This window comes from Arabidopsis lyrata (genome assembly GCF_000004255.2).
Source record: "Arabidopsis lyrata subsp. lyrata unplaced genomic scaffold ARALYscaffold_6, whole genome shotgun sequence".
NCBI lineage: Eukaryota > Viridiplantae > Streptophyta > Magnoliopsida > Brassicales > Brassicaceae > Arabidopsis > Arabidopsis lyrata.
The window spans coordinates 21,424,222-21,441,545 of NW_003302550.1; the positions used below are offsets into that span (position 1 = coordinate 21,424,222).

Genomic DNA, 17,324 nt, shown 5'->3' on the forward strand with positions numbered 1-17,324 from the left:
TGGAGACTTCTCCATATCGCAACCCCTCTGTTTTTTTCCCCGGACTATGAGTAGATTTGGGGGTTATCCATCCCTCACCTTCCCCTGAATCTACTGCATTTTCCCCTTCAAGAACTGTTTTTTCCTTACTTACTTCTAGTACATCTCCAATAACAGTTCCTGCAGTTGGAGGAGTTGCAAAACTGTTCTGTTCTGCGACCTTAATAGGATTTGAAGCTGTTTCTTTGATTTCTTGATTAGTTTTCTCCGCCGCGAGGCAAGTGTCTGTATTGTGACCCCATTTACCACACCCACCACATCGAGGTGGAAGCCAAGGGTAAGAGTATTTTACCACTGCATCGAGCTCTCCTTCTTCCTCTCCCGTGAATACATACTCTTTCGGTAGATCTTTTGTTAAATCTGCTTTCACTAATATCTGAGCTTCATCAAAACTCACACAAGCTTATGTTTTAGGGTGTAACCTAACCGGTTCCCCCACGGCACTAGCTAGAAATTCTAGCCCTTTATTTGTAAACAATGTTGGAGGGACATCTGAAAGTGTGACCCATAATTGAATTGATTTCATAGCCGGCTGTGATTCTTCAGCAAACGGTGTCCATTTTGATAACACCATTGGTATATCCATAATGTTCCACATTCCTCTGTTGAGTACTCGCCGCCTCATAGCCTCATTCCGAATGCGAAACTTAACAGTTGTTGCATTGACTTCATAGACATCTATTAGTGAGGTTTTGTCTCCCATTCTCCATATTTTATTCACAATCATGTGAATTTTTCCAACATGAGGCGCCTTTGTGCTCAAAAACCGACCTATTAAGAAGTCCTCCCATAGTGGCTTTGCTCCGTTGAACACCTCCCTTGGTACAACAACTCTCTCCTGCCCATCGACTGCATCAATCACGAACTTTTGCTTAGTGAAAACGTGCTTTTTTGCTACATTCAGCCACGTCTTTTTGACTGGCGGAGCCACCGCCTCTGAAATCTGTGGTGGAACGACTTGCTGAGAAGAAGTTCCCTGCTCTGAATCTTTTCCAAGAGTATCGCAACCCAAATCCCCTGAACCTTGAACTGCACCCTCCAGCAGACCCTTCGAACCCATCTCCTGACTCTCAAAAACCAGTTGACTCGTAACCAGATCTATCACCGGTGCCACACCCTCCCCGGAGATGACCGGAGCAGCGGCCGGCTGCGGCATACTTGGTGGATACGCAAAAAACCCTAGTCGCCTGTTATGTCTCTCGCCACGTCAGCACTCTTTCAATTATATCCCCCACCCGCAACAATTTTTCTCATTGTAACAAATTTCTTTAAACTTTTTTTTGTAATTTTTGTGTTTCTTTGTTACAGACTGTACCTCAGAGAACAAAAGAAAGCTCTGGTGGTCCATGGGAATTAGTTGGTGTATTGCCTTTGTTTGATCCTCCAAGACATGATAGTGCAGAAACCATTAAAAGAGCTCTAGACCTCGGTGTCAACGTGAAGATGATTACCGGTTAATATCTTTACTTTTTCGACTTTGCTATTTGCAAAACACCGAGATTTTTTCCTTATGTTTCCATTGGTTTTATAGGTGATCAACTTGCTATTGCGAAAGAGACTGGACGTAGAATTGGTATGGGAACAAACATGTACCCATCCACTTCTTTACTCGGTAACCACAAAGACGAAAGCATCGGTGACCTTACTGTTGATGAGTTGATTGAGAATGCTGATGGCTTTGCTGGTGTCTTTCCAGGTTTGTTTAAGAGCTCTTTTTTCGGTTCCGAAATACAAAACTGCTCTCTCTCTCTATGTAACACTCTCTTTCTATATCCTTGCCAAATTCATTCAAAGCACAAATACGAAATTGTGAAGAAATTGCAAGAGACAAATTTGTGGTATGACTGGTGATGGAATGAATGATGTTCTTGTGTTGAAGAAAGCGGATATCGGTATCACTGTTGCGGATGCTACTGAAGCTGCACGAGCTGCTTCTGATATCGTTCTCACTGAGCCTGGACTCAGTGTTATCATCAACGCGGTTCTAACTAGTCGAGTCCTTTTGCAACAAATGAATCACTACACAGTAAGTGTACATGCTCTTATTAAAACTACACAACCTTTTCACCAATTTCACTTGTTCTAATTAATGTTCTTTCTTTAACAGATTTATGCAGTCTCAATAACCATCCGTGTTGTGGTAAGTAATCAAATCTTGTATGTTTTATTTAAGGGTATATCATTAAATAAATAATCTCTTTGTTTATATATATAATCTCACTTTGTGCCTTTTTTTTTTACAGTTTGGGTTTATGTTCATCACTTTAATATGGAAGTTCGACTTTTCACCATTCTTAGTTTTGGCCATTGCTATCTTCAACGAAGGTGAGATTTTTCTCTTTAAAAAATTTCTCTATTAGCTCTGAAAAACAAACAATAATAAACATTATTAATTACTCAACAGGATGTTTCAACAGCGGGTTCATGAGTACTCTCTCAGACGACAGAGTCATTAATCCTTCTCCTACACAAGATAGCTGGAAACTTAAAGAGATCCTCGCAACCGGCATTGTTCTTGGAAGCTACATGGCTTTAGTGACTGTTGTGTTCTTTTGGGCTGCATACAGAACCGATTTTTTCCCGGTATGTATAAGCAAATCTCTATTCAAATCATAAGACAAACATAATATATAAACTCTTGTTTTTCTTTTATGTAGAGAATGTTCAACGTGAAAGACTTGAGAGGCAATGAACCTGAGATGATGTCTGCTTTATACTTACAAGTCAGTATTATGAGCCAAGCTCTTAACTTCATGATTCGATCGAGAAGCTGGTCTTTCGCAGAATGGCCTGAAATACTACTCTTGGTTATGTCTTTCATGGCATCACAATTTGTAAGTATACAAAACATGATTCTGTTTCTTTTCTTATTCTTTATTTCATTTCATAAAGTCTCTTCAATGATTCATAATATTGACCTTGCAGTATGCAACAATAATCGCGGTTTACGCAAGTTGGGAAACTGCGAGAATCGAGGGAATAGGATGGGAATGGGCTGGTGTTATTTGGCTCTACAACATCAACTTCTATCTTCCATTAGACCTGATAAAATTCACGATCCGTTATATATTAACCGGAAAAGCTTGGGATTATCTCATTGACAACAAGGTACACTTGGTTTTGAACAATGATGCAACAAAACTCAGCTGGAGAATCCTCACCAATCCATCTTGCATCATTGGTCGGATACTAAATGGTAAATACTCAGTCATGGAAGTGTCAACTCCACTCATGGGAGTGTCAACTCCATCGAACGGCTCGAGAGTGCATTGTGCGGTCTAATTTGTTTTGTTTTTTTAAAAAAATTATTTTTTTGGTTTTGGTGTAATTTTCTTTAATTTATCATTTGTTTATTGAAAAGGACAATTCTCATAAATACCACTAAAATATATATGTTTAGTCAAATAAAAATTAGCATTTTAATTTAATGCACAGTTTTAATATTATACCGTATTCTAATTTGGTTTATTTTAAGTGTTTGCTTAAATTGGATACTGATTAAATTAAACCCTTTTTGTAACTCTAATTAAATTGTTTGACCAAGATTTTCTATTTGATTTATGAATTAACTTTTTTTTTTTTTTGATTTATGAATTAACTAAAATTACAATTATATAGTATTATAATAAACCTATAATGTAGGAAATACTCTTTTGAAACTTAAATGTATTTATCAATATTGACTAACTAGTAACAATTGTCCTGCACTTTTAATAATCATCTTAGAACAATAGAGAAACTTCAAGGCTTTTCACACAAATTCACATAAAAAAAAAAAAGCCCAAAAGAGATAAAATTGACTTAAAAATAAAATAAAAGATCTGTAAAACGACGAGTTTCGCCGATCTAATCCCAATTTCATTGCAATTTTCACACACAAAGAAAATACATAACAAACATCATCTTTTTGTTTTCCCCTTCCTCACTCCAAAGTTTCACAATCATTTGTTGCGAACCAAAAAGCTCGTGTGATTCTCCAAATCTTCTTCTTCTCTCTTATGGCGACACCGAATCAGGAAGCAATCGACACTTTCATCAGCATCACCGGCGCTTCAGAGGCCGTCGCTCTTCAGAAACTCGAGGTGATTCGAATTTTACTCATCTCGATTCCTGTTATCCTTTTCTCCTTCTTCGTGATTCTCTATGATTTTGAGATGTTATTTTGTTTTGGTTTCGAAATCTGTTGGAATCGGTAAATAGAAAGTGAAAGTAACGATGAGAGTACGATCGTTTGATTATTAGGATGCTTTTCTCTCACTCGTTTTGTTCGTCTCTCTCGCACAGTTATTTCAATTGGTGATGGTTAGGGTTGTAATCGAAGTTGATTTTCAGAATTTTAGGTCATTGGATGATCTGTTTGAGTTTCTAGAAGGGTTTTTGTTCTTACATTGCTCTTTAGCTCGACATTTCCCCTGAATTATCGCGTTGATCATGTTTAGTACTTGTTCATTGATGATTATATGATTTTCACCAATGTTGACAGAGTTTTTCTTCGAATTTTGAGAGCTGGTTGTAGAGTGGTTTATGCTAGTATCGAATTAGGAAAGTTTGGTTTATTTTTTGTTGTCTTCATGGTTGCCTTATTTTGATTAGGTTGATATGTATCTGTATTAGTATCACTATGTTTAATTTTTCTTTTCTTTTTTTCAAATCTTATGCAGGAACATCGTGGTGATCTTAATCAAGCTGTGAATGCATATTTCGGCGAGGGAGATCGAAATGTGTATGATATGACATCCATCTCACTAATGATTTTTTCTACCTTTTTGTTATCTTTCTCTCTTGCAAATTTATCATTTTTTTTCTGTCTGGTATGTTTTTATGCTCGTTGTGCAGAGTAAGTGAAGCGCCGGTTAATATTTCTCGTGATGATGAAATGGATATAGATGATGTGATTCCGGCTCCACAGTCTCCTTTATCTATGTTCAATGCAGCTAGAACAATGGGCCGTCCCTTTTCGCTTTTGGATTCAGACTTTGCTAGAAGTATATTTGATAACGATCCTCTTATGCCACGCCCTCCGTTTGTTAGTCATCCCAGAGAGGTTAGACAGATACCAATCGAGGTTAAGGATAGCAGTGGACCATCAGGACGATCTAGTGATGCTCCTACTATTGAGGATGTGACAGAAACAACACATGTTCAGGCTCCAGCTACCCAAGGAACTGTTATTATAGACGAAGAGAGTGATGATGATATTCCTTTTGCACCAATGGGACGAAGTAGGCAAGACAGACCTGCTGGTTCTGAAGCCAATAATAATCAAGATTACAATGATATAGAAGAAGAAATGATCAGAGCTGCCATTGAGGCCTCAAAGAAGGAGGCTGAGGTAAGCTTCTCTAAGAGAATGGGCAGTATTGGGGTTTGTCTTGTGTTTTTTTTTGGCTTAATGAAGTAGCTAAATTTATGTGCTTTTATATTGTTTTATAGGGATCAAATAACCCTTTGCTTGAAGAAAGGCCACCTCACGTGGAAGATGATGATGACATAGCAAAAGCTGTTACAATGTCACTGAAGGTCTGGTTGTCTCCTCTCTTTTATTTTTGCTACCATCTTCCTTTTGATCTCTTTTAACATAAGTTAGTGCAGTCAGCAGAGGAAGAAGTTTTGCGCAATCAAGGGCTTATGCCCTCAACCTCAGAAATAGGAACTTCTGAAATGGCTGTTGCTCAAGGACCTCAGGATACCCAAGCCCTGAACGGAAGGTTTGTTGATTCTTCTCTGTAAAGCTTTGCTACTGTGTTATCTCTGAGCTTAATATCTGCAGTTGCAAAAACTTCTGTCAAGCATTTTGTCAACTGATATTTGTCAAAAATCAAGGTCTAACAAATTGTCTTTTGTATTGTCTAGATTGGCAGCACCTAGCTCACCATTTGATGATGACTCTGATGATGTTGATGAGCAACCTCTTGTTAGACACAGGCCAAGACGTGCAGCATCTGGATCTCTGGCTCCACCTAACGCTGATCGTTCCCGGAGTGAGAGTCCTGAAGAAGAAGGTGCAAGTATTAATCCAGCGGAGCGTGGCAGTGGGTTTCCTTCTGAGGTATCCGTTAAATCTGTTTTGTTAATTACAGTGAAAGCAGACTAGAATTCCAGTATTACTTATTGCTAAGAATCCTTGAGTAGCTAGTCCTTGCCATTGCTAATACTCTATTGTGTATGCTCAAGTGGGGAGGCATTTCGTCTGAGGAACATGATGAAGCTGTCATGCTCGAGGCAGCCATGTTTGGTGGCATTCCTGAAACTGGATATAATCATCGTCCATATATACCTCCTCAGCCGTGGGCACAACCCCGTCCACCCTCACCTTCGCTGACAGCTCAGAGGTTAATACGGGAACAGCAGGTTAGGCACCTCTTACTAGCTGCCTGACTAAATCCCTTTATTGTATTGAGGGTTATGGGTGATAATAATATACGTAAGCTGCTACATCGTGCAGGATGATGAGTATCTTGCATCCCTGCAAGCTGACCGAGATAAAGAAATGAAATCCATAAGAGATGCTGAGGCACGTCAGCTAGATGAAGAAACTGCTAGAAAGGCTTTTCTGGAGGAAGAAAAGAAAAAAGAGGAAGAAGTTCAAAGAAAACTCGAGGAGGAACAGGTGCCGCTTCTGTTTTCATATATAAACTCTCTTTCTAAATCCGCGTTGAAACAGAGTTTTTTGTAAATTTTTTGACTGCGGATTGATACCGAGATTCCTTCTAGTAGATAGAGAAAGATCAGCCTAAACACATGCAACTTTGAAACCCCATGCCTGCTTTAGAAATATGGATATCTATACCATAATCTGGTTTACCGTTGCTGTGTTGGGTGGTCTCTGTACCATACAATGATTATGAAAAATAATCTGGTTTAACACAATTGTTAGTGAAAGCAGTTCTCTTGTAACTGATCACGGTTTTTTCCTCTGAATTTTGTTGCAGGAGCTAGAAAGGCAACTAGATGCAAAAGAAGCGTCTCTACCTAAGGAGCCCCAAGCAGATGAAAAGAATGCCATTACCCTTCTAATCCGGATGCCGGATGGCACACGCCGTGGCCGCCGGTTCCTTAAATCCGACAAACTCCAAGTCAGTTTTCCCAAAAGTCCATTTCACTTTGATTTTGCATTACTTAAATTATATCCGTCAATGACCGTTAGTTGCGCTGTATTGCAGTCTCTTTTCAACTTTATAGACATTGCCAGAGTGGTCAAACCCAACACTTACAGACTGGTAAATCTTCTCCCTCTCTATAAATAGATCTCTCTCTTTTGTCGAATAGAACCCTGCTTATAGGAAGTTATGAGTGCCGGTTCCAATTTCTGAATGAGGTCAATGACCCAGTGTGGTTTAGACTCTAGACTCGATCCATCCTGGCCCTGTGGCTAGGCCAGCCAGCGGTTAGCTGTGCCATAATGTAAAGCAAAAATGATATGCTTAACCGGTTTGGTCCAAAATCAGTCAGCATCTGTCAAGGTCTGAAGTTTTGGTGTGGTGAAACAGGTGAGGCCATATCCGAGGAAAGCGTTTGGGGATGGAGAAAGTGAGTCAACTCTGAACGATCTTGGATTGACCAGCAAACAAGAAGCACTGTTCCTTGAGCTTATCTGAGCAAGTTTAAAGTTCTTAAATATAAGACTCTTTAATTTTTAAGTTATTACTTCTTTCTATACAAGAATAGTAATTGTTGGTGCGATTATAATCTATAAAACCGTTTTCCAGTTGTACATACAGTATACATTACTGCCTAATCTCTGGCTCTCTCGTTCTCTAGTATAATTTTTATCATCTTCGATTTTCTTATAATTTGGTGTTTTGTGAATCAAGAAGCTTTGTGTCTGCAGACCAAAAAGCAACCAGAAATGATATTACCATGTTCAAGCAATACCTCATGATTTTGTTCATCAAAAAGTAGCGGTAACAACTTGCACTATATCATATGGCTTGGAAAGTCTAAGTACAAACATGACACCACTCAACGTTCCCATAAATCTCCTGTTCCTTGCGTGACTTGCGTTATTCAAGCACAATCTCAGCAGACCAAATCATCATCTACTTAGTGCCTATACCACGCACATTCTTCTCCCGCGAAACCATGAATTGATCAGCAAGATACATACATGAGTCTTTTGGTTGATTATTCTACAAGCGATCGAAGGTATTTGTACTCTAGAGAGTTGAAACTCTTTTAAGTGCTTGAAGTAGCCAAATCTGATTTTTGTGAATTAAAAAGCTAACAGTTTTTTACGTGGATGTAATGTGGTCAATCAAGCAGAGATGATAACAAAACATAACTGAGAACAAGTCCAAAACAGAGTACTTGTAAAGGAGAGAAACAGAGCAACGTCATATGCATTATATAGAAAATCCATTACATTTATAACCCAAAAGAAGTAAAAAAAAAAAAAAAATCATTCAATCAAAATTGAAAACAGTGATAATAATCTAAGGTTCATTCATCAAAGAGTGACAGCATTAAATTGTAACAAAGAACATGACTTGGGGACTGTAAGCACAACATTACACCACTCAATCTTCCCACAGATCTCTTGTGTATTGTGTCTTTCAAGCGCAATCTCACCACACCAAATCATCTTTTTGTTAGAGCCTATAGCACGCACTTTCTTCTCCCACAAAACCGCAATTTTTCCACCACAATCCACCATTCCACCAATCTAATATATCTAGAACGTTTTGGTAATTTAGGTAATGTTTTCAAACCCTTCAAAAATCTCCACGATCGTCCCTCGGTGTCGTAACATATGATCCTTCTGGAAAGTACAGTATAGACTACATGCATTATCTATCACGCAAGAAGAAGAATTGCGAACCCAGCGCAAACACTTCTCCAATCCTACTACATCCCATATTTGTTCTTTAGGCTTGTAAACCGTACTTTTATACCCAAACAGGTAAAGTTTTTCGCCAAGAACTAAACTTCTTGTTATATAACTCCCACGTAACTCCTCGCTAGGGATTGGAACATGCTCCCATATTTGGATTTTGGGATCGAAAAACTCGATCAAATTCGAGGGATCGGCAACATTCTTGCGGTCCACGACATATATTTTTCCATCAAGAACACTTACGAGTGGGCACTTTCGGGACATCTGCATGCTTGGAGCTTCGTGCCAGGTGTGAGACCGACAGTCCAAGATGAAGACCCTAGACGAGACCGCACCATCGATGTGGCCGCCGATCATGTAGATATTAGAACCAATTGTGGTACCCAAGGTACTAGTCAACCCAAACTGAGGACAATCGTTGCGAATTGGGACTGAGACCATAAACTTTTCACTTGACTTGTTTTCTTCTTTCCTAGTGCGATTCTTTAGGATTTTATATGGTCTAAAACAAGACGTGAACCATCGTGAGTTAGGGTTACGGCTAGGGTTTGGGATTGGAGTTGGTTTTCGGCATAAAGTGAACCAACATGGCTTAGATTCAGAACTCAAACGTAAGGATACATAAAGACAATTCTCAGTGCGTCCTAAGAGCGTTCGGATATCGTAAAGCTCAAGCGATGTAAGGAGCGAGCGATATCTCTTGGAAACTAAGGAGAGAATCGGGTAGTACAATCTCGGGATGCGAGCTAAGCAGTTCATCAGGAAGATAAAGCAAATCAACCGGTGAATTCGTCATGAGCAAAAGACGCTTAGAGAGTAATCAAACTCCAAGACTCTTAACAACGTTCTACTGGAATTTAACAACGACAAAAGAAATAAAAACAACTTTATACTCGAGATATATATTTCTTAAAAACCTAGTTGAACTATAACGCTTAATCCTATACTAAATTAGGCCCACTATAACTCTTATCTTATACTAAATTAGGCCCGCTTAAAAAATAAGCGTCGTTTTGGAACTTTGGCATATATAGTACATACTAAGCATTCATATAAATTTTTTTTTTTTTTTTTTCGCAACTAAGCATTCATATAATTATTGTCGCATCAGAATCATCTTTGGTTTCCGTATTTTAAACAAATATCGGAATTGTCTTCTTCCTAAACACGTGCAATTTCTGCTTTGTATCCGATTTTGGTTGTTGGTTTTACAACCAACGACAATGGTAATACGTTCTTCTTTTTTTTTTTTTCTTTTTTTTTTCTTTTTTTCAGCAAAATATACACGTTCTTCTATCTATGTTAATTTATATATTTTCTATTGTATTTGCATGAACTATATTAACAACGATTTCATTTACTAAGTTTTTTCTTTATTCACAACAATTTACAGATGAAAATGATGAAGACATTATTCCTTGATCAACTCAAAACTCTCACGTATAATAAATGCTTGGATCATTGGCTCATTGCATCATTTTTTATTTTTATTGTTAGATGTTGGATTTGATTTAGCAATCGAGACCTCTAAAATAAAGGGAAAAAATATAGTATGGTATTATACAATATGTTAAGAGTTAAGACGAGTTACACGGTCCGAGATAAGTTTGGTGTTTACTCTTTATTTAAATTTTACATTGTTGCAACGAAATTTAAGGGGATTGTGTTCCATATGTTTCTTTTTAAACTCTTCTCCTCTTGATTAAATCACCCATCATAAAATTTCTATTTTAGTTTAGTGTTGTGATTAACATAAATAATTATGTGGTTCTAAGATTTTTCCATATTAGATGAGCAAAAAATTGGAATTCACGGAGAACCACGTCTTTTTTATAACCAAAATTTAAGGATGCATCAAAAAATAGACACATCTAACATTCCTTATATATACTTGTAATCTTTCTTCTCTTTTCTTTAACTTTTAAAACATTATTATCAATTCGTTAACAAAATATTAACAAAAAAAAAAAAAAAATCTATTCGTCCATAGCATTTGAGATGAAGAAACCCAGTCAACTATCGGCCACCATTCTTACCATCTTCACCATCCTTGCTATAGGTTTGTACTTATATTTACAACCATTTAAATATTTATATATTATATCTTACGAAAATAAATATTAAACACTATAATTGCTTAGCTAGGAGAACATAATGAAACTCAAAAAGTAATTCAAAAGCCATAGCACCCATAGTTTGTGGATCGGATAACTTTATTTTCTTCCCAATATTGCATATCCATTATCCAAAAAAATATATATATATATATAGGATATCCAATATTTTATTAATGTAAGCAAAATTATTTAAACATTAATCTTCAAATAGAAACTAACATTTTAATTTAGAGGAATTCCTCAAAATACCACCATTTTAGTTTTCTTTCCAAAAATATCACTAATATCAAATTATTGTTCATAGGTGGGAATTTTAAATCCTTGGTTTGGGTTGATTATTTTGCAATTTAGGGTTTAGTATTTATGGGGTAGGGTTTACTGTTTAGAATTTGAAATTTAAAGTTTAAAAATTTTAAATTTTATTTTATTTTGGTGATATTTTTGTCCTAAAAACAAAAATGGTGGTATTTTAGAGAAGTGCCCTTTAATTTATGTCTTAATAGGGGTGATGGTGAAGGAAACAGTAGGACAGGCGCCACATAATTGTGTTGAAATTCTTAAAGAAGCTTCAAAGGGTGCAACATGCGACGCCAAATTGTGTGCCTCTCAATGTCGTCAGAAATTCCCTGCAGCAGGCGGGTTTGGTGAATGCAATTCAAATAGAGGACAAGTCGAATGCCAATGCAAATTCTATTGTAAATCGGATGGGAGTCCAATCACCAACTAGATTTATCAGACCATCAGATCACCAAGTTAATTTCATGGAACACAAGTCTATCAAAATTTTTGTTTTGTAATAGTTGTATTTAACAATACTAAATAAGTAGACCATGACATTGTTACTTTCGTAACATAAGTTTGAATTCAGATAATGTATGATTTTGAATAAAATAGTAAATAAATTTATATTGATCATCATATATCTTTTGTGTATATCCTATTAATTAATTAATTTTCCATTTTAAATATTTTACATATTTATTTTATAATTTAGTATCCTAGTTTTTTTTCTCAGTCACTCTTTTTATTTGGCCAAAATTAAATAAAGCTGAAGGTGGAATCTGATAGATTGGAACCCTTTTTCGTTAATATTTGAAAGAATGACTGCAATGTAAACTTCATTAAGAGTTTGTACATTCTGACAACTAATATTACAGGATAGTCTAGCAAATAGACTAATCCCCTTCTGAGATGCAACTAGTCCCTTTCTCTTAACCAAAGTCAAGTACAAGGGTCAATATTCATCGATAATGGGTACGAAGCATTACAATCAAACCATCAAAACCACTACACACCCAAGACGCAAGGGTTAGTTGGTGAAGGAAGCATAGTCACAAAAGAGTTGGTTCATTCATTTTATGAAACACAAGTGTTAGACGTAAGAAATACAACACTCTTAGACTAGGAAGTTCAGTCTTTATCTAGAATTATACACACTCTAAGTGGCGAGACAATAAAAATATTTAATTTAACCTCTACGATGATGAATCAATAAGCATTAAACATACCTAACCATCACCTATAACTGCACTACTCACTAATGGTCATGCAACAAAAACAACAAATGCATAAAGTAAAGACAATAAAGTGGCCGATTGTCTCTGCAACTCCGTAGATTACTTTTTTTTTTGCATCAACCGAACGACCGGTCGTTTCAGGGGAAGTGGTCAAATTTACACATTCATTTATATTTTTGGGGATACATGTTTGTAATTGAGACATTCAATTATTAGATTTCTCCACAAAACAGAAGAGTCACAGATTAGTTAAGTGAGAAAAATTTATGATTGATTCTCTACTAGCCATGAGACCCATGACCGAGGGTATTTGCTACTTAGCTGGAGAGTCAAAATCTCTTGAAGTAACCAAATCTGATGTTTTGTGAGCAAAAAGCAAACAATATTTAACATGGCTGCTTAGTTTAAAACAGAGCGAAGCAGAGAAGAGAAATTGGTTGTGATGTGGTGATTTACTTTAAAAAATCATTCAATAAAAATTAATTAAAAGCGTAATGATATTAATGGCTAACGTACTATTCAATAATCAAACATTAACAGCAACAACTTCAAATAAATAACATGACTTGGAGACTGTAAGCACAACATCGCACCACTCAATCTTCCCATAAATCTCTTGTGTGTTGCGCCTTTCAAGCGCAATCACAGCACACCAAATCATCTTCTTGTTAGAGCCGCCGATAGCACGCACTTTCTTTTCCCACAAAACCGCAATCTTTCCGCCATAATTCACCAATCTAACACCACTATGAAGCGTTGATAATTTACGAAATTCTTCCAAACCCTCCAAAACTCTCCATGGTCTATTCTCGGAGTTGTACCATAGGAACGTTTCACCAAATAGAACGTACTATACATTATCTATCACGCAAGAAGAAGAAATGGTAACCAACCACAAAAGCTTCTCCAATCCTACCACATCCCATGTATTTTCTTTAGGCTTGTAAACCACACTTCTATACCCAAACTGGCCAAACAGGTAAAGCTTTTCGTCAAGAACTAAACTTCTTGCTATATAACTCCCAGTTATCTCCGCGCTAGGGTTTGGTACTTGCTCCCATATTTGTTTTTTGGGATCGAAAAAGTCAATCAAATTCGAGGAATCGGAAACATTCCTGTCATCCACGACATATATTTTCCCATCAAGAACATTTACAAAGGGGTAGTTTCGAGCCACCGGCATGCTTGGAGCTTCGTGCCAAGTGTGAGACCGACAGTCGAAGAAGAAGACCCTAGACGAGGGCGCACCATTGATGTATCCGCCAATCATGTAGATATAAGAACCAATGGCTGTACTAGTCAACCAAGACAGAGGACAATAATTGCAAGCTGGGACTGAGACCATAACGTTTTCACTTTAACTTCTTTTCTTTCTTGCTAGTGAGATTTGTTAGGATTGGTTTAAAGCAGGTGAACCATCGTGAGTTAAGATTAGGGTTAGGTTCATGGTCAAAGGTTCGAGTTGGTCTTCGACATAGAGTGTACCAACTCAAAGTTATGATTGCTAGAACTTAGAATATAAAGAACAACACTTCTTTATTAGATTTAGAAACTCTCACAAAACTAAATCTCTTCTCTCTAAGTCTCATGGAACATCCTTCCATGGACCCTTGTATTATATAGAACTTGGACATCTCCCAAGTCTATTAGGATTAGGTAAAACACAAACTCTATCTAGATACTTTATCATTATCTAAAACATATTTGTGAATATCCTTACTTATCTCTAGAAGCTTCTTCTTCTAAGAGATAACTTTTTTCTTTAAGTCTTGAATTATCCAACATTCTCCCCCTTAATTCCAACTTGAATTTTTGGGAGTCTTGATCTCTTCAACACCGATTAGGTCCCGCATTTCCTTGAACTTGAATCTTAATGGCTTGGTAAGAATGTCCGCCTTTTGGACCTCTCCGGGTACATGCTCAACTTCGATTTGTCCGTCTTCCACACATTCTCGAATAAAATGAAACTTCGAAAGTATGTGCTTACTTCTCCCATGAAACACCGGATTCTTGGTCAAAGCTATAGCCGATTTATTGTCAATCCTTAGTAAGACCTTCTCGCCTTCAACGCTTAGTATCTCACTCAACAATTCTTTAAGCCATATAGCTTGTTTCGCGGCTTCCGTAGCTGCCATGAATTCCGCTTCGCATGAGGACAATGCGACCTTAGGTTGCTTTTGCGATGTCCAAGTAATCGGTGATGAACCAAAGTAGAAAACGTGTCCCGAGGTGCTTCTTCCGTCGTCAATATCAACATTGTGACTACTATCACTATATCCGGTGATTCTCCTTGACCCGTCTCTCTTGAAAAACAAACCAAAGTTTGTTGTTCCTCTTACATACCTTAATATATGCTTGACCGCAATCCCATGAGAATTTCTTGGACTTTGCATATACCGGCTTAGAACTCCAACAGCAAAGGAGAGATCCGGTCTTGTGTGTAGGAGGTACCTAAGACAACCAATGGTTCGTCTATACTCGGTTGCATCAATCTCTGGTTCTTCTTCCAACTTGTTGATCTTTTGACTTGGATGCATTGGTGTATGAGTCAAGTTACACGATTCCATCTTAGCATTAATAAGAATTCCTTGAGCGTATCTTTCTTGCTTTATCTTTATCCCATCCACTCCTTGAATCACTTCTATGCCAAGATAATACGTTAACTTCCCTAGATCCGACATCTCGAATTTCTTTGACATATCTTCTTTGAATTTGTTGATGACCTTAAGTGTGGTTCCCGTCACAAACAAATCATCCACGTAGATAGCCACAATCAAGACGTCCTTCTTGTCGTTCTTCCGATATACCGTCGGTTCCTTGATACACTTGTTGAAGCCCATCTCTCTTAAGACTTGGTCGAGTTTCACATTCCATGCTCGAGGAGCTTGTCGTAAGCCGTATAGAGCCTTGTAAAGTTGATACACTCGATCTTCCTCACCTTTCCTCACAAAACCTTCCGGTTGAGTTACGTAGACTAACTCCTTTAAGTCTCCGTTTAAGAATGCAATTTTCACGTCTAGGTGGTGAATCTCCCAACCATTTGTTGCTGCTAAGGCTATGAGAAGGCGTATAGTTTCAAGACGTGCCACCGGAGCAAACACTTCATCAAAATCTACGCCTTGTTGTTGTACATAGCCTTTAGCTACAAGCCTTGCCTTGTATTTATTAACCGAGCCATCCGCTTTCTTCTTGATCTTATAAATCCACTTAAGACCAATAGGTTTAACATCAACCGGTTTATCAACGAGTTCCCATGTCTTGTTCTTGAGAATTGAATCCAACTCGGCTTGCATTGCATCAATCCATTCCTTTTGATGTTCAGCTTCAAAGTAATTTTCGGGTTCTCCGTCTACCGTAAGTAGTAACCTACCACTTTCTTGTTCTGCAAGCAACACATAATCATCAAGGTAGCTAGGTTGTCTTATCGTATGGCCATATCTAGTCACTACTTGTTGATTCTCTGCTCCTTGATTCACGGCATTGTCAACATGTTCCTCTTCTTCTACCTCTTCTTCCTCGTCTTGGTCTATAGGATCTTGATCCGGATTATGGTTTTCATTGGCTTGATCATCACCATATCCATCTCCATTATCTATAATACCTCCACGAGTGAGTTTAAACATACCCGGTTCACCATTGGATTCACTTGTTGTAGATGACCAGTTCCAAGCTTTCTTTTCATCGAAGACCACGTCTCTACTAACAATTACTTTCCTTGAGACCGGGTCATAGAGTCTATAGGCTTTAGAACCCGGCTCGGTTCCAAGATTGACCACGCTCCTTGACCTTTCATCTAGCTTCTTAAGATGTGGTCCATTGATTTTAGCGTAGGCCATACAACCAAAGACTCTCAAATGTTCTATGTTCGGTTTCTTGAACGTGAAGCACTCGTAAGACGTTTGACCCTTCAAAGCCTTAGTAGGAACTCGATTAATGAGGTAAGTTGAATGACGAACAGCTTCTCCCCATAAGTGATTCGGAATCCTCATTGCCTTAAGTAAGCTTCTTGTCATCTCCATTAATGTCCGGTTTCTTCTTTCAACTACACCATTTTGTTGTGGTATGTAAGGAGCAGTAAGATGTCTTGTTATTCCTTTTTCTTCACAAAAGGAAGTGAATTGAGCTGAGGTAAACTCTCCTCCTCTATCGGTGCGAAAAGTTTTCACGGTTAACCCGGTTTGTTTCTCCACAACTTCTTTAAACTTTTTAAACCGATCGAACGCCTCACTCTTTTCCTTTAGCAACATGGTCCACATGTACCTAGAAAAATCATCAATTAAGACGAATACATACCGGTTGTTAGCTAGTGTTGGTGGTGAGATTGGCCCGCATAAGTCGCCATGAACTAGTTCCAATGCTTGTGCCGCACGGAAGCTTGTTTTTATCGGGAATGAATTTCTTGTTTGTTTTCCGGCTAAGCACACGTCACACACACTCTTTTCATGTAGAGTTCGTGGCATTCCTTCGACCATCTCCTTTTGTACCATATTATTCATGACACCAAAGCTCACATGTCCAAGTCTTGAGTGCCACTTCCATGTTTCTTCATCATCACGTAAAAGTAGACACATTGGACTGCTTATTTTCATCGGGGTTTTGTAGAGTCGGTTTGGAGATCTTGTGACTCTTACAAGCAACGTTCCACATGGATCACTTAGTGTTAACACGTCTTCTTTCATGTGTACTTCGCACCCACCTTCAGTTGCTTGTCCAAGACTCAATATGTTGTGTTTTAGCTCGGGTATGAGATAGATGTCTTTGAGAGCTCTTTTCTCTCCGGTCTTGCACACAAAGACAATCGTTCCTTTGCCAATGATA

At 37.8% G+C, this 17,324-nt stretch overlaps 3 protein-coding genes and 3 pseudogenes across 3 annotated transcripts; 4 read left to right on the plus strand and 2 right to left on the minus strand.

Annotated features, from left to right (window-relative positions):
• The first annotated feature begins 1,334 nt into the window (after nt 1–1,334).
• LOC110227604 lies at nt 1,335–3,825 on the plus strand (annotated as a pseudogene).
• LOC110227427 (putative ATPase, plasma membrane-like) lies at nt 2,464–3,321 on the plus strand. Its single transcript, XM_021021523.1, has 3 exons — nt 2,464–2,622; nt 2,697–2,873; nt 2,965–3,321. The coding sequence occupies exons 1-3, from the start codon at nt 2,464–2,466 to the stop codon at nt 3,319–3,321; spliced, it is 693 nt and encodes a 230-aa protein (XP_020877182.1).
• A 113-nt stretch (nt 3,826–3,938) lies between the features above and the next one.
• Nucleotides 3,939–7,824, plus strand: LOC9308682 (plant UBX domain-containing protein 8). Its single transcript, XM_021022291.1, has 11 exons — nt 3,939–4,121; nt 4,701–4,762; nt 4,876–5,371; nt 5,473–5,559; nt 5,632–5,747; nt 5,893–6,088; nt 6,214–6,390; nt 6,485–6,649; nt 6,972–7,115; nt 7,203–7,259; nt 7,530–7,824. Exons 1-11 carry the CDS (start codon nt 4,038–4,040, stop codon nt 7,635–7,637), a joined length of 1,692 nt encoding a protein of 563 aa, XP_020877950.1. The 5' UTR covers nt 3,939–4,037; the 3' UTR covers nt 7,638–7,824.
• A 193-nt stretch (nt 7,825–8,017) lies between these two features.
• Nucleotides 8,018–10,081, minus strand: LOC9308683 (annotated as a pseudogene).
• Nucleotides 10,082–10,775: 694 nt separating this feature from the next.
• LOC9310782 (defensin-like protein 151) lies at nt 10,776–11,909 on the plus strand. The gene is made up of 2 exons (XM_002872568.2): nt 10,776–10,931; nt 11,493–11,909. The coding sequence occupies exons 1-2, from the start codon at nt 10,871–10,873 to the stop codon at nt 11,714–11,716; spliced, it is 285 nt and encodes a 94-aa protein (XP_002872614.1). The 5' UTR covers nt 10,776–10,870; the 3' UTR covers nt 11,717–11,909.
• An 898-nt stretch (nt 11,910–12,807) lies between these two features.
• Nucleotides 12,808–13,974, minus strand: LOC9308684 (annotated as a pseudogene).
• Nucleotides 13,975–17,324: the final 3,350 nt, after the last annotated feature.

Excerpts from the sequence above, each read along its gene's own strand:
- LOC9308682 (XM_021022291.1), top strand. The coding sequence starts at position 4,038 with ATGGCGACACCGAATCAGGAAGCAATCGACACTTTCATCAGCATCACC. Across the intron at positions 4,763-4,875 it reads GGCGAGGGAGATCGAAATGT|AGTAAGTGAAGCGCCGGTTA; the intron begins GTATGATATGAC and ends CTCGTTGTGCAG. Across the intron at positions 6,650-6,971 it reads GAAAACTCGAGGAGGAACAG|GAGCTAGAAAGGCAACTAGA; the intron begins GTGCCGCTTCTG and ends ATTTTGTTGCAG.
- LOC110227427 (XM_021021523.1), top strand. The coding sequence starts at position 2,464 with ATGAGTACTCTCTCAGACGACAGAGTCATTAATCCTTCTCCTACACAA. Across the intron at positions 2,623-2,696 it reads ACAGAACCGATTTTTTCCCG|AGAATGTTCAACGTGAAAGA; the intron begins GTATGTATAAGC and ends TCTTTTATGTAG. Across the intron at positions 2,874-2,964 it reads CTTTCATGGCATCACAATTT|TATGCAACAATAATCGCGGT; the intron begins GTAAGTATACAA and ends TTGACCTTGCAG.
- LOC9310782 (XM_002872568.2), top strand. The coding sequence starts at position 10,871 with ATGAAGAAACCCAGTCAACTATCGGCCACCATTCTTACCATCTTCACC. Across the intron at positions 10,932-11,492 it reads CTTCACCATCCTTGCTATAG|GGGTGATGGTGAAGGAAACA; the intron begins GTTTGTACTTAT and ends ATGTCTTAATAG.